Source organism: Vipera ursinii (genome assembly GCF_947247035.1).
Source record: "Vipera ursinii genome assembly, chromosome: 6".
Taxonomy (NCBI): domain Eukaryota; kingdom Metazoa; phylum Chordata; class Lepidosauria; order Squamata; family Viperidae; genus Vipera; species Vipera ursinii.
The window spans coordinates 23,304,685-23,329,443 of record NC_139515.1 but is presented as its reverse complement, the minus strand read 5'-3'; the positions used below and the strand labels follow the sequence as shown (position 1 = coordinate 23,329,443).

The 24,759-nt window shown below is 41.6% G+C and overlaps 1 protein-coding gene across 1 annotated transcript in view; it reads left to right on the top strand.

Moving 5' to 3' along the window:
• The window catches only part of CPED1 (cadherin like and PC-esterase domain containing 1), a 131,387-nt gene that overhangs the window by 14,424 nt on the left and 92,204 nt on the right, over positions 1–24,759 (top strand). Inside the window, exon 3 of the mRNA XM_083366680.1 lies at positions 11,212–11,389. Coding sequence (XP_083222806.1) covers positions 11,212–11,389 — 178 coding nt within the window. The remainder of the gene's footprint in view (positions 1–11,211; positions 11,390–24,759) is intronic.

Below are 24,759 nucleotides of genomic sequence, written 5' to 3'. Positions count from 1 at the left end.
CATCCTTGAATAAAATGCAATGGGAACCTGGTTTCCATCTTTCTCTAAGTGACTCAAAACTGCCCCCACCCCATATGGGGATGCGTCACATGCTAAACAGACTGGTTTAGACTCTCTGAAATGAGTGATAGTGGAACTGACCAACAGAAGTGCCTTCAGGTCCTGAAAACATTTTTCGTGAATGCTGGTCCATTTCCAAGAAGCTTTTTTATCTAAGAGCCTGTGAAGTGGCTCTGCCACTGCGGCCTTGTTAGGAAGGAATGCATGGTAGAAGTTGAGGAGGCCCAAGAATCCTTGCAGCTCTCCTTTTGTTTTAGGGCTAGGTGCCATCTAAATGGCCTTTACTTTGGACTCAGCTGGGTGGATGTCATTGGCATCAATGCAAAAACCCAAAAATTCAGTCGAGGGAACCCCAATTCTGCATTTGCTCTTTTTTAGTTTGAGGCCTGCTTCACGCAGCCTCTGACGGACGGCTCTGAGCCTCCTTGCTAGCACTTCTGTGGATTCTCTGGCAATAAGCACATCCTCAAAATAGGGGCAAACCCCTGGGATGCCTTTGAGTGTGTGTTCCATGATTCCCTGAAAAATGCCCGAGGCTACACTGACCCCAAATTGCAAGCACTTTACTCTGAAAACCCCCCCTGTGGGTCACAATTGTCTGTGCTGCAGCCGTGGCCTCATCAACAGGTAGTTGCTGATAGGCCTACACCAAATCTAATTTTGCAAAAGTGGTGCCACCCTGCAAAAATGCCAGGATGTGGCTCACCACTGGGACTGGGTATGCTTGCTGTTTAAGGGCCCAGTTAATTGTACATTTGTAGTCTGCGCATATTCAGACTTCCCCATTGGCTTTAAGTGGTGTTACAATAGGAGTTTCCCACTCCCCACCATCTACTGGTTGAAACACACACTGTTCCGCAAGCTTATCTAGTTCCGTGTCAATTTTGTGCTTGAGGGCAAAGGGGACCCTGCGAGGCTTAATCCTGATGGGAACCATGTTTGGGTCTAATTTAAATGCTATTTGCAGGCCCGTGTAAGTCCCAGGGCTGAATCAAATATGTCTGCGAAGTCCTCGCAAACTGACGCTAGACTCGCGACTTGTATCCGGTTGATACCAGTCACTTGGATGCCTGGTGCATCAAACCAATCGAGCCCAATTAGGCTCATTGTCTGGCAGTAGCGTAGCGTGGGTTGTCAGCACCCGGGGCAAGGCAAGTAATTTGCGCCCCCTAACCTGCTGGGCGGCCGCTGCACTGTCCCTCCCCCAGATAGTCCCTCGCTCTCTCTCCGCACCGCACCGCACGCCTGGCACCCCCCCCTCCACAGTGGACGGTGACCCGGCGGCTCGGATTGGATTCGCACAGCCAGCACTGCTGTGAGAGAGAGTGAGCCAGGCAAGGGCAAAGAGCTGCGAGTGCGAGTGTGCTCCCCCAGATGTTGCGGCCGGTGCGGCCGACCCCCTTGCACCTCCCACGCTACGCCACTGCAGGGGTCGGCAACCTTGGCTCTTTTATGACTCGCGGACTTCAAATCCCAGAATTCCCGAGCCAGCATAGCTGGCTCGGGAATTCTGGGAGTTGAAGTCCGCGAGTCATAAAAGAGCCAAGGTTGCCGACCCCTGTTACCCAGGGGAATCTCCTTTTGTGAGGAGGACTCATCCCTTCCCAGGCCCAGATAATTATAGCTCTCTCCGCCCTGCAGTTCCCAACCCGCGGCGAGCGGCAACGGGGCGCGCTTCCCTTCTCTAGCGCGCTCCGGAAGCCAGGAGGAAACTGACCGGCTCCTTTTATGGCGAGGGAGAAGCCGAGACAAGCCCGGTCCTGCTCCGAGGTTGTCCTGAAGCGCGTCCCCGCCCCCCCTCACCTTCCTGGCCTCTCCGCAGGGCTAGCGCTCGGAGAGGAGCTCTCTGGACAACCGGCGGCTTCCGCCGGGCAGAAAAAGCCGGTTCCGATTGGGCGGGAGAGGACCGTGGGGGGGGGAGGAGGAGGAGGAGGCGGAGAGGAAGAGAGTTGGGCTTGCAGCCATGAAATGTAAACCCAGGCGGGGGGGAAAAAAAGCCGCTCCGGTAAGTTGATCGCCCCTGCCTTGGCGAAGGCTGTCTTCGGCGGGACTCGGCTTGCCCCAGGGACCGGATGACTTCAGGCTCCAGCCGGGCCTGGCTCCCCGGAGCCTTCTAGGCCGGGCAAAGAAGAGCGCCTCCGACTTGTGGTCTATGGAGTTTCCGGTCGGAGCGGCCCGAAGGAGGAGTCACGCTGTGTGTTTGTGTGTGTGTGTGTGTGTGTGTGTGTGTGTGTGTGTGTGGCGCGCCGTGGGGCATCAGGCCCTTCCCGGCTGGGGCTCCAGTGCCTCCGCCCTGCCGGATCCCGGCGCCGTCGAGTGCGCCCCCCCAGATGTTGCGCCCGGTGCGGCCGGCCCCCCCTGCACCCCCCACGCTACGCCACTGTTGTCTGGCCCCCTACTACAACAACATCCAGGTGCCCCAAAAATCCTTTAAATTTAACGGCCAAGGTGGCTTCACCTTTGACTACAACTTTTGCGTTCTGGAAATCTGTTAAAAGTATGTCAGAGGGCCTCAGCTTGGCCCATTTCCTACTGTGACTGCACACAGAATTAAATGTGTCCAGAGAAATAATGGAAACGATGGAGCTTCTGTCCAGCTCCATCTTAAAGGGGACCCCTTGCAGCTCCACCTGGAGTCTGTACTTGGGTTTAAGGGGGTGTCGGACCCCGGTGCGACATACACTTTGGCGTCCTGAGCAAAAACCCATGCTGAACGGCCCCGGGGCCCCAGTACCTCTCCTGGTCAGATTGTCTGACTGGCGATGCGATGGCCAGTCCCTCTGGCAACCTCTGCAAACTGCTGCGATGTGGCTGGTTTTCTCTCAGGCCTGGCACGTGGCTGTCCGGAACCTACAGTCCGAGCGTTGGTGGCAGCTGCCACAACCTGGACATCTAGGCAAGGGATCTGCCTTGTAATTAGTCTCTTGCTGCTTGCTGTTACGGTGCTGTGGGTCGGGCTGTCTGTGCAGCTTGTCGACTTTGGCATCTTCTTCTGACTCGGTGAGTTTGGCGTCCTCGTGGTGGATGGCTTCTTCACATTGCATTGTTTTGGCAAGCCGGATCGTTCAGACAGCTCCACCAGCAGCTTCGTCCACCATGACCTCATTCTGGGCATCTGCAAATGACAGGACCTCTCTGGCAAAAAGTTTTTGCTGCAGCTCTCAATTGCAGAGGCTGCAGATGAGCCGGTCTCGAAGTTGCTCTTCAACGTCTGAAAATCGGCTTAGGTGTGCAGCCTGCCTCAAGGCCGCGATGTATTTGGATGTGGTTTCTCCTGGCTGCTGTATTCTTTGTTTGAAGGCGTAGCGCCATGCAATCACCAACTTCTTCGGTTGGAAGTGTTCTCCGAGCTTCTTCAGTTTGGCATAGGAGAGAGATTCCAATGGTGTGGGCGCGAACAGGTTTTCAGCCAGATCGAACGTTGCTGGGCCGCACACACAGAGCAGCATGATGTCCTTTAGTCCATCCTCTGTGACCTGGTTCGCCCAAAGGTAGTTCTCAACCTGGGACAGGTACGAGGACCATCCTTCTGGTTTCTTGATGTCGAACTCTCGCAGCCTTCCAACCTTGGGCATTCTGCTGGTCTTTGTGGCTAGTTTCTGCTTCTTCTAATCCTGTCTCTCCATTGCTTAGGGACTGGTCCTGAGCGCATGGTCGCTAGCGTGGCTTGCTAGCCGACCGTAGGGGGGGAATTGCTTTTCTTGCCAGGTGTGCGCTGCCTCTCCCCTAGTGACTTTCAGCTTTGACAGAGAAGCAGGATCCCACCTTCGTTGCCAGTGTTGTGTACTGGGTTCATTGCGTAGGAATGAAGATGAGGCGAGTGAGTTCAGCAAAGAGCATGGTTTATTTCTTGCAGGATCTGAACTAGAGAAGAGGGCTGCAGCTGTAGCAATTTATACCTTGGCCCCTAGGTGGCAGCCAATAGGTTTAAAGCAACCTATTGCCGCCTGGGGGCAACCAATAGCAGCGCTGGAGATGGGTTGTCTGAGATGCTGGGAGCCGTTAGCTAGCTCCCTGCTCTCGCAACCTACCAGCCGTTACCACGTGGTGTTAAGCAAGCCCAATACATAACAACAAGCTTAAGTGGTATTTTACAACATTGTTTCTTCTGATTCATATCCTTGTCTGATTTCTGTTAGGTGAGGCTGTTTTATGAATAGAGAGGATGACAAGAAAGATATATGAATATGATTTTTCATATTACAGTTGCATGTTATTAGAGCAGCTGAGCTGAGGAAAGCAAAACTTATATTTTGAACAATGCAGAGTGTACTAAAAAAAAGAAAACTCTAGGAACATTTCTGCAACTTCTGGGGGAGATGGGGGAAAGTAGAGTTCAGCAGGGAACTGCTGGGAAACACCCACCACCACCAGTAACTTGATTTATTTTGTCAGGGTCAAAAATGGTAAAGGGCACAATTCAATGCTAAACTAATAAACTCCTTTTTTGTCCACTCTATTTCCTTAGCATTCAAAATATGCTGAAAAGCTGCTGTAGGGGTTAAGGATAAAAATGGAAATATCTTCTTAGATTTCAGTATTACTATTTAGTTCACTGTATAATTTTACAATTAGTAGAAGCCTTGCAGACTTTTGGATTTTAGTTCCCACAATCCTTTGCTAAAGGTCATGTGGAAACTAAAATCAAAAAAGTCTGGAAGGAAGCAGATCGGCATACTCACTGCCTACAGATATAACTGAATTAAGATTAAAATAATACCTGCAAATTGAAGTAGATCTTTCAAAACTTTAACACATGCAGAGCAAAATAAAATGTCTGGTAGTTCTGCTCTCTAGCATAATTTAAAAATTAAGTTTCTTGAATTTCAAAGAGGAATTATAGTTTCTACTAATGAATGCCAAATTCTTTATGCTTCAGTTCAAGCATATTTATTCAATTAGTGCTACAGCAGCCTCTTTAGAGTGGAAAACACTCCTGGCAAAATACAAAATGAACCTCATTTTACATTTTCTGCTATCTAAAGTAGAACCCTCTCTCTGTTGAGCAGCTCCAAAACCAAATGAAATAAATAAAACTGAAGAAAAGGGTCAAACACTGCATTTTTCCCTTTTTAAATTATATTGTTATGGATCTGGATGCATTATATTGTTTCAAAACCTACCTTGTAATGAATGTTTACAGAGAAAAATAAAAGCTGAACTCCATTCTTTCAGACCAAGAATCTAACAGTCTGTAATTCCCCCCCCCCACGTACTTTGAAAATACAATATTGGGTGATTTGTTGTACATTGCAAATATTTTTTTTCAGGAGAGACCTATATTTAACTTTGATCATTGTCCATAATCAAAAAACCTGTTGCTGGAACTGGCTATATTCCAGACGTGTTATGTTATTGCTAAGTATTTATTCTGGCAAATTTTATTTGATAATTTGGTAAATGAAAAATTCATGTTAAATTGATAGAGATATATTTCTATACTTTTTCTGGGAAATTAGATCACTTAGGGAAAAAAGTTCTAAATTGTTCATATTAGGAGCTAAAAATGTTTTACAAACATGGTAGTCTAACCTTACAAACATGGTAGTCTAACCTCTGACAGAAACTGCCAATTGGCAAGAGTTGTTACTAAAATCATAAACTATTTTTGTTCCTGTGTACTTATTCCATTCTTCATTAATTCTTTAAGATTTGAAATCACCCATTTGGGCGTCCTTAATGAGTGTCCTTAATATCCTTGCTATAACATGCCGCCAGTCAAATTTTTCTAAATTTTTGACACATCAAGCCCAAAAGGTTTGCCATCACTGAAATAGGCTGTCAGATTTAGGCAGTTGTAAATGGAGCAACTTATAGGTTTCAGGACAAAATTCATCCTGTCATACCTCTTTGTATCCAAAGAGTAGTGAACTCAGAATATACTTAACTTTACCACAGAGTTTGTTCCAATGCCTTCAGTATCTCATTTGCAAAGTTAGAATGCAGAGAAGCCCATGATAATAATTAAGACCCCAAATGTAATCATAAGCAACTTAACTAATTTGGGAAGAAATGAGAGTTTAGTGAAGAGATTCAGCTACCTAAAGGGGCAGTGGCCTAAATACCCTAGTTCAACATTTCTGAACTTTGGCAACTTGAAGATATGTAGCCTTCAATTCCCAATATTCCCGGGCCAGCATATTGGCTGGAGAATTCTGGGAGGTGAAGTTCACACATCTTAAAGTGGTCAAGGTTGAGAAACACTGCTCTATTTGGTGTCTGGATGCTATTTTTAACATTCAGTTCCTCAGTCAGTTAAAATGAACATATTTGTTGTTACAAAAAAGAGCAATGTACATGACAAAGACTGATTTAATCCAAAACTTTTGATGCTTCATGGTACAAGGAGTTCTTTGACTTAACTGAATTAACAAAAGCTAGCATGAATCAAAAGGTTTTGTGTGCGGTGTGAAGATAGTTAGACTTTGGCAGCCTCCCAGACTGTAACTGTGGTACACAAGTTTTTAAAACTGTCTCTTGTGCTTCCTTGCTGGCTCTTCTTACCTGGCATTTAGATAGTAAATTCAAGAAAACTTTCTTCCATCTGTCACATTCCACTGGATCATAGGAGATGAATCATAGAAATATTGCATTTAGGTAGCATAAGGCTTTACGTATATGTGGAAATTAGAGATGCTGTGAAAGCCTGTTCAGCATGGCTTAGATTTTGCTTCCTGAACGAATCTGGTTCTAAAATCAAACATGATTTTGCCATTTTCTGTCAAGTGCACATTAATTCAGCAACTGTTTGATATTGTTGTAACAATGGGTGCCCTGAATTCACATATTATTTCAATTTTTTCATGGCAACATTGATTCCTTTCTATCACAATTCACTGAAGTTGATTTGAGGTACATGTAGTCCTCAACTTACAACCTTTCATTTAGCAACTGTTCAAACTTATGATTGAAAAAAGTGACTTATAACTGGTCTGCTCGCTTACAACTGTTGCAACATCTTCAAAGTTATGTGATCAATATCGGGTGCTTGGCAATTGGCATATATTGACAAAGGTTGCTATGCCCCAAAGTCAGATGATCACCATTTGTGACATTCCCAGCTGGCTTCCAACAAGCAAGGTTAATGGGAGAAGCTGGATTCTCTTTTTTTTATTGAAAAGTTTTAAAATACATTTTTAAAAACATAAACTCCCTCCCTCCCCCTCCCCCCACTTTCCCACCCTTCCCCTCCCCCCCTAACTTCCCAGAGGTGAATACAGGGTATAAACCTTGACCAACTTAAGCTAAAATATGCTAACCAACTAAAAAAAGACACTTTAGATTCTATCGCACTTTAACTCCTCTTAACATAACTAAATAACTAAATAATAATAACTAATTAATAATACATCATTTAATACTAATACTTATTCATATACTAAATGAAACTTTCTAGTCCCATATTTATTCTGAATGTAATCGATCCATCTTCTCCATTCCAAAATATATCTCTGTTGCGAGTGTTCTTTCAAATATGCTGAAATCTTTGCCATTTCCGCCAGGTTTGAAACTTTTAAAGTCCACTCTTCTATAGTAGGCAGTTGCTCCTTCTTCCAATATTGCGCTACCAAGAGTCTTGCTGCCGTAATTAAATTTAACATCAATTTAATATCTATAACAGTACAATCTGTAATAATACCCAACAGAAATAACTGTGGAGAAAACCTTATCTTTTTCTTAAATATCTTCTGCATATTCCACCAAATTTTAATCCAAAAAGCCTTAACTTTTTTACAAGTCCACCATATAGGATAATAAGTTGCATCATCACAACCACACCTCCAATATTTAGGCTGATAATGAGAAGCTGGATTCTCTTGATGATGGTGTGGTTCACTTAACAACTGCAGTGATTTGCTTAACAACTGGGGCAAAAATGAAAAATTTGGGGTGATTCACTTAACAATTGCTTTGTTTAATAATCAATTCTGGTCATAAATCGAGGGCTGCTTGTATACATATAACATCTTAATCCATTTTTATAAATGATCTTCCTTTCTGAGGGGCAAATTACTACTGACCAAAAGAGATGTAAGAATACAGTAGATAAGAATTATGAAATGTCTCAAGTATCAGCTGAGCAATGGTATTACAAGTTTGGCATTTAGAAGGAAATGTAGATTTGAACTCTTTCTTCCTGAACCAATGTTCATGGTTAAATTCTACATATATATACATTGCTATATGTTCTACCGAGGAAAGCATATATGACCACACTCCAATGCAAATGTAAAGCACGTTGGTCTTTTGGCTCCAAAATGTAAAGACATCTATTTCGGCTTTCAGTTGTTGCATTTTAAGTCTTCCCCTCTTATTAAAAGAAGTATTAGCTTTATGCAGTGTGCATGCTGCAAAAATCAAGATGCAGTTCAATTGTGCAAAATAAGTTTGTTTTGAATCTAAGAGGAAGCAAGATTTTCCATAGAAATCCATTGCTTCCAAACTTCTCCTCATTACTCTTATGCTGAATTTCAAAAGTGAATTTTGTATTCTGGCATTTGGAATCTGGTCAAAGTCAACACATTGCATTATGCAGGAAGTAATGGAACAATCTCCCAAATAAATATCAGTCATCACAAATTTTTCACTGCTGCATGTTTCTTAACTGGTGATGGCTTTCATTCTCATTGAGTTCTTCCTAAGAACTTAGGATGTCATAATATATTGGTCAAGTACATGTGCAGATCCAAGCATGGCCTTTTGTAATTGACAGGTAGATTTTTTTCAATGCACAGATGTTTTAAGTACATCCAAGGCTTCTCAATACCAATAGGACCACCACTGCCTGTGTATGCCATAATCTTTCAGTTTCCATTTTCAGATTGTAATACTTTGTAATCTTCTCCAGTTCTTTGTCTTCTATTATACTATTCCTTGATATTGCCACATTGTTATTAATATGATTATAATAATTTAATTATTATATTCTGTATATATGTATTTATTAAATGCATTTTGTTTATATTTATGCATTATTATTTATTAAATACATTTATTAAAAACAATTTATTTTTTCCAAACTTTTTGTTCTCATTTTGGCTATCCTATTATTTCTGAGACAGCTTGTACTCAGTATTGAAAAGCTCTAGATTTTAGAAGATTTCAAACTGAAAATAGTCACATAGAAAAGGGAAAAGATAAGAAAATAGAAGCAGAACAGGATAAAAAAGACAAAGGTTGCTCCAGAAGAAGGGGTGTTTTGAGGATAAACAGCATTTCATTCCTCACCATTAGACAAATAGGTTATAAATATGGCAAGGAGAGTGAGCGGATATATTTACAAGACTGTAATTTTATTCCCGTGCACTTCCTTTTTACTCCTATTACTTTTGCTTATAAACACAAGGCACTTGATGGAAATATTTTAATAGTCTTGAGTTTAAACATATAGGAAAAAATGAAATAATAATTTAACAAATAATAAATGCATGGATTTTAATTGGAAAAGAAGTGTGTTCCATAATAAACTAGACAAGTAGTAGTCATTCCTCAAAGGTTATACAAGTTATGTGTCTCCTTCCTGAACATAATTTAACACTTGAGCCAAGTGTAACATAAAGCAACTTCCTGTAACTGATAAAAAGACTGTTGTGAAGATCACTTTATACCACCAGGTTACCAGATTAATCAAGAGTTCAAAGCAGTTTGAACTAGACTTGTTTACCCTGAAAGATCTGCCTTTCTTCTGTTGAACAATGTCCATTCTGAAATTCATAATCACATGTTTGCACAATTGTTCTGGTAAACATGCCAGTTATTTAATAATCCCAAAGCTTTGATTATTCAGTTTTTTTACTTCACATTTTATCTTTTGTAGAGAATAATAAATTTGTAGTCAAATGCTACCTTCAGAAGAAAGATGTTCTGCAAACTGTAGCAAAAAATAAATACACTTTCTAAACTTGCAGTTTCATTAATTATCCCCCACCCCAGTTGAAGCAATCTTCATTTTATTTCCCTTCTTCCAGGATTCCATTTAAAATGTGTTTAGTTTGGCCTTCTATGTCTGCCCTTGTAAGTCTTAGATCATGGGATTTACTTACAAGCTGTTTGTTACAAATGGAACAGAGAATTCTGTACACCACTATGAAGATCCTCAGTGTTGATTAAATGGTATGCAGCATTCATGTTCTCACTTATCAACAATGAGATTATTATTTTACACAAATCATCTGTTTAAGCATGATCAGAAATATTCACCACTCCTTGTTAATTTAGTAAAGTACTGCACAGGGCAGAGGTGAACAATTTGTAGCCCTCCAAATATTGATGAATAACAGCTCCTAGCACCCTCACAACTGGACAAATTTCCTAGAGATGCTTACGTAACAATTCAGTGATACTGAGAGTGTCACAGGGTGCCTACTCTGGGGTAGGACTGGTTTTGCTAATTCAGCACGCTGTGGCTATAGTGAACCAATGAATTTTGAGAGCTGTGGCCCAATTCCCTGCAATTTACCAGGTACAAGAAAGCTATAGTCAGGCTTAATTGCCAAATTTTGTTAAAATAAAGTAGACTTGCAACCATTCAATTAACAATGGTTCAAAGTTGCAATGTCATTGGAAAGAGTATCTTTTGACCTATTCTTAAAGTTACAACTATCACCTTACCTCCATGGTCCTGTGATTGCAATTTGGGTGCTTTGCGACTAAGCTTGCATTTACAATTGCAGCATCTTATAATCACATGATCTCAATCTGCAACTTTTCCTGACACTTCCGATAAGCATAGTCAATTGGGGAAGCTGGATCCAGTTAACATCTGTGAGATTCACTTAACAACCTTGTGATTTGCTTAACAACTGTGATAAAATGGTCATAAAATTAGGTCTGGTTATCTTATGACTCATTTAATGACTATATTACTTTACAATCAAATTTCTGGTCCTGGCTATGGTCATAAGTCAAGGATTACCTGTAGCTTCCTCTCCAGGAATACTACTATTCATGAGAAAGGGAGTCCAAAAGGAGTCAGCAGGGCATTAGGTGGCCATTGCCCACATTCACCTGTGATTATTGTGATTGTGTGAATAACCTGGTTCTCTGAAACAATTGTAAAGAAAAAGAGATCTAGTTTTCTCTGTCATCTTCTCATGGTCCTTGGCATTTCATTGCTTATTACAATGCATGAATTTCTGTTTCTCGTTTCAGACTGAGGATAACAGCTTTAAGCTTTTCAGTCACAAAGCTGGGGAAGCCATACTGCACATCCCTTCTTCTGGCAGTGGACAAGATCTTCCATTATATCAGCAAATCCTTATACAACACGGTTATAGAGTTACAATTGCTGAAGAGAGGAAGCTAAACAGACATGAAAATTTAAACCCAGGTGAGAATTATCAATTATTTCCTAACTGTAACATGATTTCATTTTTAATTTTAAATGACTATATATTACAGAACTGATAAATCACTTTATTTAGTTCATCAGCCCTTGTTTTGGCCTGTCACAGCACATACTGTTTTACTTATTTTTTAAACATATCATTTTCAAAAACAAAAAACAACTGAAGACAATAGAGAAAGCAGAAAGCAAAAAAAAAAACCCCACCCAAAAACCAAGCCAAGTTCCTAAGCAGAACTATCTTAAAAGCATAATAAATCAACAGTTTTAAGGAACAATAGCAGAGAGTTTGTTCTAGATCAGGGGTGTCCTCACAACATCACGCGATATGTTGTGATGTATCGTGACTTTTTTTTTCATTGCTGGCAATGGGGTGGGTGCATTTTTGCCATGATGCATCCGGCCCACGGGCCGGCAGTTTGACACTCCCGTTCTAGATACATCCTTTGATTTCAGCTCAGTGAAGCTTAAAATCTACTTATATTTGAATGAATTTACATCTGAAATGAAGACTGGCTTCCTTAGATTCCTCCTTACAGCTGTGTTCAGTATTTGTACCTAACTTATACAGTACATATTAGCAAACCAAGATTTCTTAATATTTCAAAAAATTGTGGCAAGAATTCCATCTTTCTCCATCTGGGGTTTTAAAGAAATTGCAATTCCCATGACAGTTAAGCTTGAGAAATTGTTATATCAGATCCTGACTTCTTCTCAAACCTTAGTTTAAACAAGCAATAGTCCTTTGAGGTTTAATGCCATGGATAAATATGATTAAAGTAAAGCCCATGGTGACTAAGATTTACTGCAGCTGTTGTAACAGAAATCCATGATTTCTCATTATATCCCCATTAAGCCTTTATCTGGTTCTGTGTCAAAAGCCTGTAGTTTATTCTTTTTCTTTGTTATAATTTTAAATCTAAACTCTACTTGACTCAGTATAAAGTTTATGAAGCAGGAAAAAAAAACATTGTTGCTTTAAAGAAAGATAGTTGGAAAAGTTCCATTCCTGTTGGAAGTTTGGTATTGTTATGCTCCAGCTGATGTGTTTAATCACAAAGAAACTAGATTCTACTTCTTGCTAAAGGAAACAGAAGAGTGGAAGCTTGTCCTTACTTGTGGCAATCAAAAGAGTTATTGGTATAATGATAGCTTCATCTCTGCTCGCTGTAGTCAATTTTTCACCTGAGTAGCGTTTTGTAGCATGGAAAAAAACAGGATAAGCTCCCTAGATATGAGATAAAATCAGGACCATTAGGATGGGATACAATTGGGGTTGCAAAGTTGTTCTGGTAATGCTGTTAGTAATAACTTGCAGTTCACAATGGAATCGTCTTTCTGGAAGCACTAAAATATCATTAGGATATTTAGCAATGCTCTCTACATGGGGCTGCCCTTGAGGACCACTCGGAGGCTCCAACTGGTACAGAATGCAGCTGCGAGAGTTGTGTTGGGAGTCTCCCGATACTCCCATGTTACACCTCTACTCCGTGAGCTGCATTGGCTCCCAGTTGTCCTCCGGGTAAGATTCAAGGTGCTGGTAATGGTTTTCAAAGCCCTACATGGCATGGGTCCGGAGTACCTTAGTAATCACCTGCTGCCAGCGTCAACGTCCCTCTGTCCAGTGCGCTCCCACAGAGAGGGCCTCCTAAGGGTTCCGCCGTTCGGAGAATGCCATCTGGTGGCTCCCAGAGGGAGGGCATTCTCTGTGAGCGTGCCTGACCTATGGAACCGTTTACCGGTTGAGCTCCGGATGGCTCCCGACCTTCGCTCCTTCCGACGCGACCTAAAAACATATCTGTTTGAGCAATCCGGTCTGGTCTGACGGGTTCTGTTTTAATTATTGTTTTAAGATAACTATCTTCTGCATTTGGGCAAAATTATGGTTTAATTTGTTTTCAATATCTGTATTTGTGCATTCTGTTATTTATGTCACTGTTCACCGCCCTGAGTCCTTAGGGAGAAGGGCGGTATACAAATCAAATAAATAAATAAATAAATAAATTTTATGGGGAAAACATAGTTTAGTCCACTAACAAATTATATTATATGCTATTGTGCATTTACTACATGCACAATACATTTCTTATTTCTTTACTTTTAGAAAATTTAATATTGTTGTTTTTTATTGTTATTTAAATTTATATGCTGCCCAGATGCCACAAACTCTGAGCAGATTGCAAATTGTTTAGAACATTAAAAGTAAGGAAAACAAGGGACAAAAAGGATGACAAAACAAAGGAAAAAAAACCAAACATAGTCTAAAAAGAGGCTTCAGTCATCCTTGTCAACACCTGGGCAAAGAGCCAAGTCTTCAAGGGCTTTCAAGACATAAGCAGGGTCAGGGCCATTAGGATATGGGAAGGGGAACCTTATTCCAAAGGACAGGCCCTGCTACAGAGAAGGTGCTCATAAGAGGACCTGATAAATGGCATTGTTTAATTATTGGTCATCCTGGTTGATGTTTCTTAAGCTGCTATCTCAAGACATCTGGAAGACATCATGTTGGGAAAGGTCAAGATAACAAGAAGGCTCAGATTATCTGCTTTTCAGCTGTGGAAGTCTACATTTTATGCTCAGTTATAAATAACAAAAAATATTTATTGATTTTATTCAGTTAAAGTGCTGCCTACTCCAAACAATTGCTGGGCAGCTCACAATAAAATAAATAAAAGCACAGTATAGAACAGAACAAGATGGGATCTAGTTACTCTCTAAAACATGAAATATAGACCAAAACACACCCAACAAGGCACTTCATCCAATAAGGCCAGGGAGAACAACCAGGTCTTCAGGGCCTCAGAGAAGGCAAATAGATGGGAGGTACAGAGATTTCAAGGCAGATCTCATAGTGTTAGCATAAGAATGACTTCCACAGTAATAGCTAAAATATGTAAGATCAAAATTTCCATGATGAACAATCAATTTTGTAGTTTTAGCCAACTAGTCACCTTGTAGGTGAAACAACAACAACAACAACAACAAACAACAACAACAACAACAACAACAACAACAACAACAACAATAATAATAATAATAATAATAATAATAATAATAATAATAATAATAATAATAATAATAAAGTCCAAGCCCGTGCTCAGGCAGGAAACCCTATACCATTTCAGACAAATCGCTGTTCAGTCTCTTCTTAAAAGCTTCCAGTGTTGGAGCATTCACAGCTTCTGGAGGGTAATTATTCCACTGATTAATTGTTCTAATTGTCAGGAAGTTTCTTCTTAGTTCTAGGTTGCTTCTTTCCTTGACTAGTTTCCATCCATTGCTTCTTGTCCTGCTTTCAGGTGCTTTGGAGAATAGCTTTTGACTCCCTCTTCTTTGTGGCAGCCCCTGAAATATTGGAACACTGCTATCATGTCACCCCTCATCCTTCTCTTCATTAGACTAGACATAATGCACAGGAGTTATTTATGCATATTTTAATCTAAAAATAATTTCTTTAGTATTTTCATTGTTTTAAAAATAAGTATTTAAAGAGTATTTTGATCCACCAACCACAGATTTCCCACCCTGGGCTATCAAATTTTATCAGTGAAACAAACAGCCAGTGGTGAAATTGTTGAATAAGAAACTATTGTAACTAATTTGATGAGTCAGTCTCTCAACCTAACCTTACATCACCAGGTTGATTTGATTTAATTATTTCATTTTGCAATGCAAACTTTCATAGCTTTACTATAGAGGATTAGAATCTATTGATACCTCAGCCTGCCTACGTGAGCAAAGTTAAACCAAACAATCTAACATATCAGCTGAATAGCTCTTTAAAAAGCATTGTTTGTAAACTGCCCAAGTCAGTAGGTGAATTGGGTAGTGTAGAAATTTGATAGATAGATAGATAGATAGATAGATAGATAGATAGATAGATAGATGATAGATAGATAGATAGATAGATAGATGATAGATAGATAGATAGATAGATAGATAGATAGATAGATAGATAGATAGATAGATACATACATACATACATACATACATACATACATACATACATTTGTGATGGCATAAAGAAATCCATAGAAATAAGATACCAACACATATGCTACCATATTATACAATGTATTTATTTTAGCATATGGCATATCATACATGGACTAGCAATGTACATTAAAGTTTTACCTAGATTAACAGAACACAATGAAATATAAATGTTAAAAAGATCTATGTTCAAATACCAATGTCTAGGCCATCTAACCATTGAAGCGCAGCATGGTTTATATTAAAAAAAATGGATACTGGACCAGAATTTGCCCTCAGCTTACAGCCAGTCACAATGTGATCTACAGTTTAACGTGGGATCCCACAGTCATATTCAGGGGAGGATGCTATGCCACATTTACACAGCTGACACTGTGTGAGGTGTGGATCCTTATTATGTCACCTTATTATACACTAGTAGAGTGGTATTACAGAAATTCCCATTACAGCTCTTACAGGAATGTGCAATAAAATTAAAATCCTCCTTAAATTTCCATCTGGACTACAACTATGCATGCTTCTTTGTATATGTGTTGTAGCTCTGTACTTGTTACTCTTACAGTCTTATATAAAGAGTACTATTTAAATAAAGCTTTTAATATGCTCAAGCAGGAAACCCTATACCATTTCAGACAAATGGTTGCTCAATATATTCTTAAAAACTTCCAGTGTTGGAGCACCCACAACTTCTGGAGGCAAGATGTTCCACTGATTTTGTTCCAACTATCAGGAAATTTCTTGTTTGTTCTAGGTTGCTTCTCTCCTTGATTAGTTCCTATCCATTGCTTCTTGTCCTGCCTTCAGGTGCTTTGGAAAATAGGTTGACACCCTCTTCTTTGTGGCAACCCTTTAGATATTGGAACACTGCTATCATGTCACCCCTAGTTCTTCCTTTAATTAAACTAGATATACCCAATTCCTGCAACCGTTCTTTGTATGTTTTAGCCTCCAATCCCCTAATCATCTCTGTTGATCTTCTCTGCACTCTTTCTAGAATCTCAATATCTTTTTTTATGTCATGGCAACCAAAACTGCTTATGCTCCTGCCTGCTTTGAAGCACTTTTTTCCCCTCTGAATCCAAGTTTTACACAGCTGTAATATAAATAAATGATTTTTATTCACAAGCTAGATCCCACCTTACCTGTGCATGAGCAACACAGCAGTGGAATACTGCTTGATACCCTTACATTCACTCCAGACATACATTGCATATGTACCATCCGGAATACTGTACACTAATACAAAATGCAGTAAAATATTTATGAAACTAAAGCTGCAAGTGTAAGACCACAGCTTGTTCCGGACCTCTGCTTGGTTGTATTTGAAGTCATCTGAATTCGTTATTTCAAGCCATTGAAAGGAGAAGCAAAATGAGAGCAATCCAGCTCTCTGTAAGCTTGAGTCCTTTATAATACTGGGCCACTTTTGTGTACTATATCCAATTAGATTTGATATTTTGCTTTCAAATATTTTTTTCAATAGATACATTTATATGTTGCTCAATTAACCAATATGTAAAAGTACAGTAGTATGGAAAAGAGGAAATAAAAGGTACTTTCAGCAGCAGTCGTGTATACACCAAAGCAATGTTTATTGAATGCAAGCTGTTTGCAAGTTTTTTTTATTTAACAATAGATGTCCTAATATTCTAATGAAGACTAGTAAAAGCATTAGAAACCTAAAAGGAAAATGCTGGCATTTTCTGACTCTATAAACATCTGGTTACCATTTTCATTTATAATTGAAAAGCCACTCCTTTAAGCAACTGAAAGATATGAACATAAATAAATAGGACAGTGGGCATTTTGTTCTTTTCATAGCCAGGGAGTAAAGGGAGTATGAATAGAGAGGTCACAAGAAACTCAGCCCTTATAAATAAGAAAGTCTGAGAAATGTAAAGAAATCTGAACAAGCTCCAGGCATGTAAACAGTCCAACAGAGTGAAGGTTAAATAAACCTGACTGGAGCCCATTGTTGCTAATACAAGTCCAAAATGTCCTTGCACCATTAACCAAGAAATCACCAAAGAAATATATTAAAACATAAAAAAAAATCTGTAGAGTAAATAAGAATATAACTCTTATTCTATTTTCTCTTAGATATATCCTGATTGTAATATCAGGAACTTAATTATTGTAAGAGTCAGCTCCTGGCAAGGTGGGTGGCATATAAATTGCATAAATAAACAAATTTTATTTTCTTTCAGACAAAATGTTCCATGTTTTATTTTTCTATGAAAAAAGTACAGTACACTCTTCAATTGTATCTTTTAATGCAGTCTTTTTACAGCACTGTTGTATCTTAAAAGTTTCATCTCATTTGTGAACATTGTGTGGACAGCAAATATCCATGAAAACTTCATGAGAGCTCTTATATTATATAGGTGATATTTTATAACACAGTGCAATCCCACCTGAGATGATTATTAAAAATGTAGTAAATAAACTACTTGAATTCAGTAGGCTCAATGAAATAACACTAGGAATAGAGGAAACATTTTGTAGAAAGATATTAAAAGGGCAGGACTTCATATTGGCTGTTCTATTAATATGAAGCACCAGACAATGTGTGATTTAAATACAGGACTTTGGGGTACATCTACAGCCACAGATTACTTAAGGCTTCTGAACCTGGATAAATTATCCAAATTGGGTAAAAGTAGTTTTTCTTTGAACCCATTACCCTATCACAGCAGAGACATTTAAACTAACTTAGTGCTTTACCTACATTGGGTAAAAAGGACCTTCTGATAAGTGGATTTGGATAATGAAGAAAAACATTTAGGAAGCACTTACATAAGAATTAGGCTGAGTCCCTACAAGGATTATAAAAACATTAAAAATAACAAATTTATTATAGAAATTACAAGTTAAATTATCCATAACATAGCAGAAATAACTGCAGGACCAACCATGCAATTGCAGGTGAAAACTGAATGGTATAGAAGAGAATGTTATGTTTGTGATCTGATATGAAGACAGATCAATTAAGGTATCTTTTATAAAATTTGTGAACACAGAACAAAGTGGTCAAGTGAACTGATCCCATAAACAGAATATAAATTGGTAATACTTAATACTGTTGAAAATGAAAATGGAGACATTTGGTTGAAGAAGCGGATAAACAAGGGGCATTATTTTTTAAGGAATAGGAAGGGTAAGGAATCAAACATCCCATATCTTGGGGTGGAGATTAGAATTGTAACATAGACATTTGCAGCCTTGATTATTAAATATATTATTATATAGATTCCCCCCTTCATGGATTACTGCCTTGTCGTGGCGAAGGGGCTTGCGTAATTCAATGAAGCTATGAGCTATGCCGTGCAGGGCCACCCAAGACGGACAGGTCATAGCAGAGAGTTCTGACAAAACGTGATCCACTGGAGAAGGAAATGGCAACCCACTCCAGTATCTTTGCCATGAAAACCCTATGGACAGTACCAAAAGGCAAAACGATATGACGCTGGAAGATGAGCCCCTCAGGTCGGAAGGCGTCCAATATGCTACTGGGGAAGAGCAGAGGGCTAGTACTAGTAGCGCCAGAAAGAATGAAGCGACTGGGCCAAAGCCGAAAGGACGCTCAGCTGTGGATGTGTCTGGTGGTGAAAGGAAAGTCCGATGCTGTAAAGATTTTTTCTCCATAGGAACCTGGAATGTAAGATCCATGAATCAAGGAAAACTGGACGTGGTCAAACAAGAGATGACAAGACTGAACATTGACATCTTAGGTATCAGCGAACTAAAATGGACAGGAATGGGTGAATTTAATTCAGATGACCATCAGGTATACTACTGTGGGCAAGAATCCTTCAGAAGAAATGGAGTAGCCTTCATAGTCAATAAAAGAGTAGGAAAAGCAATACTGGGATACAATCCTCAAAATGACAGAATGATCTCAGTTCGAATCCAAGGCAAACCATTCAATTTCACAGTAGTCCAAGTCTATGCCCCAACCACCAGTGCTGAAGAGGATGAAATTGACCAGTTCTATGAAGCACTACAGCACCTTATAGAACTAACACCAAAAAATGATGTTCTTATCATCATGGGGGATTGGAATGCTAAAGTAGGAAGCCAAAAGATAACTGGAATAACAGGCAAGTTTGGCCTTGGAGTGCAAAATGAAGCAGGGCACAGGCTGATAGAATTCTGTCAAGAGAATACGATGGTCATAGCAAACACTCTTTTCCAACAACCCAAGAGACGGCTCTACACATGGACATCACCAGATGGTCAACACAGAAATCAGATTGACTATATGCTCTGCAGCCAAAGATGGAGAAGCTCTATACAGTCAGTAAAAACAAGACCAGGAGCTGACTGTGGCTCAGACCATGAGCTTCTCCTTGCAAAGTTTAGGCTTAAACTGAAGAAAGTAGGGAAAAGCACTAGGCCAGTCAGGTATGAATTAAATCATATCCCTGTTGAATATACAGTAGAGGTGACAAATAGATTTAAGGAATTAGATCTGATAGACAGAGTGCCTGAAGAACTATGGACAGAGGTTCGTGACATTGTACAACAGGTAGCAACCAAAACCATCCCAAAGAAAAAGAAATGCAAGAAAGCAAAATGGCTGTCTGAGGAAGCTTTGCAAATAGCTGAGGAAAGGAGGGAAGCGAAAGGCAAGGGAGAAAAAGAAAGATACACCCAATTGAATGCAGAATTCCAGAGAATAGCTAGAAGAGATAAGAATGCCTTCTTAAATGAACAGTGCAAAGAAATAGAAGAAAACAATAGAATAGGGAGGACCAGAGATCTTTTCAAGAAAATTGGAGAAATGAAGGGAACATTTAATGCAAAAATGGGCATGATAAAGGACCAAAATGGCAGGGACCTAACAGAGGCAGAAGAGATTAAGAAGAGGTGGCAAAATTACACAGAAGAACTATACAAGAATGAGCTTAACGTCCCTGATAATCACAATGAGGTGGTCACTGACCTCGAGCCAGACATCCTAGAATGTGAAGTGAAGTGGGCCTTAGAAAAGCTGAGCAACAACAAAGCTAGTGGAGGTGACAGTATTCCAGCTGAGCTATTCAAAATCTTAAAAGACAATGCAGTAAAAGTGCTACACTCAATTTGCCAGCAAATTTGGAAAACTCAACAGTGGCCACAGGATTGGAAAAGATCAGTTTACATTCCAATTCCTAAGAAAGGCAGTGCCAAAGAATGTTCAAACTATCGCACCATTGCACTCATTTCTCATGCTAGTAAAGTCATGCTTAAAATCCTACAAGCTAGACTTCAGCAGTATGTGGATCGAGAACTACCAGAAGTGCAGGCAGGATTTCGAAGAGGCAGAGGAACTAGAGATCAAATTGCCAACATACGCTGGATCATGGAGAAAGCTAGGGAGTTCCAGAAAAACATCTACTTCTGCTTCATTGACTATGCTAAAGCCTTTGATTGTGTGGATCATAACAAACTGTGGCAAGTTCTTAAAGAGATGGGAGTACCAGACCATCTTATTTGTCTCTTGAGAAACCTATATGCGGGTCAAGAAGCAACAGTGAGAACTGGACACGGAACCACTGATTGGTTCAAAATTGGGAAAGGAGTCCGGCAAGGCTGTATACTGTCGCCCTGCCTATTTAACTTATATGCAGAGCACATCATGAGAAAGGCAGGGCTAGATGAATCAAAAGTTGGAATTAAGATTGCCGGAAGAAATATCAACAACCTAAGATACGCAGATGATACCACTCTAATGGCAGAAAGTGAAGAAGAACTAAAGAGCCTCTTGTTGCAGGTGAAGAAGGAGAGTGCAAAACTTGGGTTGAAACTTAACATTAAGAAAACCAAGATCATGGCATCTGGCCCTCTCAATTCCTGGCAAATAGATGGGGAAGAAATGGAGGTAGTGACAGATTTTATTTTCCTGGGCTCCAAGATCACTGCAGATGGGGACTGTAGCCAAGAAATTAAAAGACGCTTGCTCCTGGGGAGGAAAGCCATGGCAAATCTAGACAGCACACTAAAAAGCAGAGACATCACCCTGTCAACAAAAGTGCGTATAGTCAAGGCTATGGTCTTTCCAGTTGCAATGTATGGTAGTGAAAGTTGGACCATAAGAAAGGCTGAGCGCCAAAGAATTGAGGCCTTTGAACTGTGGTGCTGGAGAAGACTCCTGCGAGTCCCTTGGACTGCAAGGCGATCAAACCGGTCAGTCCTAGAGGAGATCAATCCTGACTGCTCTTTAGAAGGCCAGATCCTGAAGCTAAAACTCAAGTACTTTGGCCACCTAATGAGAAGGAAGGACTCCCTGGAGAAGAGCCTAATGCTGGGGAAGATCGAGGGCAATAGAAGAAGGGGACGACAGAGAATGAGGTGGCTGGATGGAGTCAATGAAGCAGTAGGCGTGAGCTTAAATGGACTCCAGAAGATGGTAGAGGACAGGAAGGCCTGGAGGAATGTTGTCCATAGGGTCGCGATGGGTCGGACACGACTTCGCAGCTAACAACAACAACAACTATATAGATTCCAGAATGGACACTAGGGGTTCAAAACTTTGCAAATTGTGTTTATGGTACTTCTTGCATTGTTCTAGAATAATTTAATTGGATAATTGAGAACAAAGGCAAACACTATATTTTTAAGTTCAGATATCCTGGCTAAACAAATTTATTTTAGGAACTAATTACAGATACCGTATATACTTGAGTATAAGCTGAATTTTTCAGTCCACTTTTTGGGCTGAAAAATCCACTTCGGCTTATACTCCAGTGAACAAAAAAAAGAACTTACCGAGGACTTGCGCGCGGCCGAGCTACTTTGCCTGACGCTGCTGGGGTCGCCCAGGCGCCTCTGCTCGCCCTCAGCAGCACCTGGCCCGGAATCACATGCGAAACAAGCCCGGCAGAGGAGCCGGAGCGGCGAGCAAAGACGCCCGCCCGGATCCTGCAAGGCCCCGGCCGAGACGCACCCCCAGCAACGGAGCCGCTCCGGCTCCTCTGCCGGGCTTGTTTTGCATGTGAGCTACTTTGCCTGATGCTGAGAAGACCCGCTTGGGCACTCGGGTTGGTGTCAGTCTTCGCAGGCCCTTCTCGTTTCCAGGAACGTCAAGCGCGCTTGGCTCCCCACCCCCACGGCAGGGCAGGGCAGGGCAGAGACTTGCTCGCCCTTCTGACGGCCCTGAAGAGAAACGAAGGGCTTGCAAACTCCCTGCGAGAAGCTGGGCGAAGTGCGCGGCTGGGCGAGTGTGTGCCTGCGCGTGTATTTACGAAAGAAACGCTCCGAGAGTTCTTCTTTCTCCACCCCTTGGGGGGAACTCTAGCGACTGCTGTAGCCGCGCTTCTCTTCTCGGCTCTGAAAATAGGGATTTCTACTCTCTCTCTCTCTCCCCTCCCCACCCCGCATTCTCCTGCCTCTTCGATTGCGACAATAAAAGGGCGAAGGGTGCGCTGGTTTCTTCCTCCTTCCTCCCCCCCTCCCCTCCCCTCCCCGATTGTCAGGTGTGGCTTCGACTTTAGTTTTTGCCTACGGTGCTAGGGAGTTGCCAGTGGTGGGATCGTTTTCGGAGTTGCGTGCTTGGCCCAGAGGTGCAAACAAAATGTTTGGAAAAAGGGGGGTGAGGTGGGGTGGGGTGGGGTGGAGGAAGCAGTTTGCGAAGCAGCCGAAATGGGGGTATATAGAGGATGGGAGGTTCACACCGAGAGAGCCAGCAGAGTTGTTGTCGAAGCGCGTCACACGCCTTTCCAACCACCAGAGAAGGGAGGAATAAGAAAGAAACACACACACACACACACACACCAGGAAATCGAGAGCGCAGCCTTAAGTTAAAGGTGGCGGACGGGCCCGAGAAAAAAGGCTGCAAAACTCCAATCTTTTAAAGCGTGCGGTGTTGTTGTCTTTTTTTTTCCTCCCCCCGAAAGTGAACGGCAGCTTTCCGTACTAGTGTATTTGTACTGCCGCGAGTGACAACTGACAAAGCTTGCTGGTGTGATCTTGATTTTGGAACTGTTGAAGTCTGTTAGCTAATTGATTGGCACTCCGGTCGCTCATTGCCGTGAAACTAGACCTTGTTTTTGGTGTTTTTTTTGTACTTTGGGCTGATCAAATGGAATAAATGGAATAAATAAAAACACTGGCATGTCAAGACACCAGCACAAAGACCAAGGTACAAGCAGCTCTCCTTCAGTCATTATTGAAACATTTGATCAGCCCAACTTCTTCTTCTTATTATTATTATTAAATCTGTTTTTTAACCAAGCGTGACTTCACTGAGCTGAATAGTGCAAGGTTGCCTGCGTGTTTGCTTGTTCCGGGTAGAAAAAACGCTGTTGACCCCGGCATCTTTTGCGGGGAGGGGTGAGGTGGGGTGGGGTGGGGTGGAGGAAGCAGTTTGCGAAGCAGCCGAAATGGGGGTATATAGAGGATGGGAGGTTCCCACCGAGAGAGCGAGCAGAGTTGTTGTCGAAGTGCGTCACACGCCTTTCCAACCACCAGAGAAGGGAGGAATAAGAAACACACACACACACACACACACACACCAGGAAATCGAGGAAGCTTGCGTAAGATCTGAAGGAGACACGATCGTGGGAAAGGCACCGAGCATGCCGTGGAAAAAAAAAAGGGTGGACTTGGGCTCGGCTGGTTTCGCAACGGGAAATGGGAAATCCCCGCAAAAGATGCCGGGGTCGACAGCATTTTTTCTACCCGGAACAAGCAAACGCTGAAGAAAAAACGCTGTCGACCCCGGCATCTTTTGCGGGGATTTCCCATTTCCCATTGCGAAACCAGCCGAGCCCAAGTCCACCCTTTCTTTTTTTTCCACAGCACGCTCGGTGCCTTTCCCACGATCGTGTCTCCTTCAGATCTTACGCAAGCTTCCTCGATTTCCTGGTGTGTGTGTGTGTGTGTGTTTCTTTCTTATTCCTCCCTTCCCGGGTGGTTGGAAAGGCGTGTGACGCGCTTCGACAACAACTCTGCTCGCTCTCTCGGTGGGAACCTCCCATCCTCTATATACCCCCATTTCGGCTGCTTCGCAAACTGCTTCCTCCACCCCACCCCACCCCACCTCACCCCCCTTTTCCAAACATTTTGTTTGCACCTCTGGGCCAAGCACGCAACTCCGAAAACGATCCCACCACTGGCAACTCCCTAGCACCGTAGGCAAAAACTAAAGTCGAAGCCACACCTGACAATCGGGGAGGGGAGGGGAGGGGGGAGGAAGGAGGAAGAAACCAGCGCACCCTTCGCCCTTTTATTGTCGCAATCGAAGAGGCAGGAGAATGCGGGGTGGGGAGGGGAGAGAGAGAGAGAGAGAGAGTAGAAATCCCTATTTTCGGAGCCGAGAAGAGAAGCGCGGCTACAGCAGTCGCAAGAGTTCCCCCCAAGGGGGCGGAGAAAGAAGAACT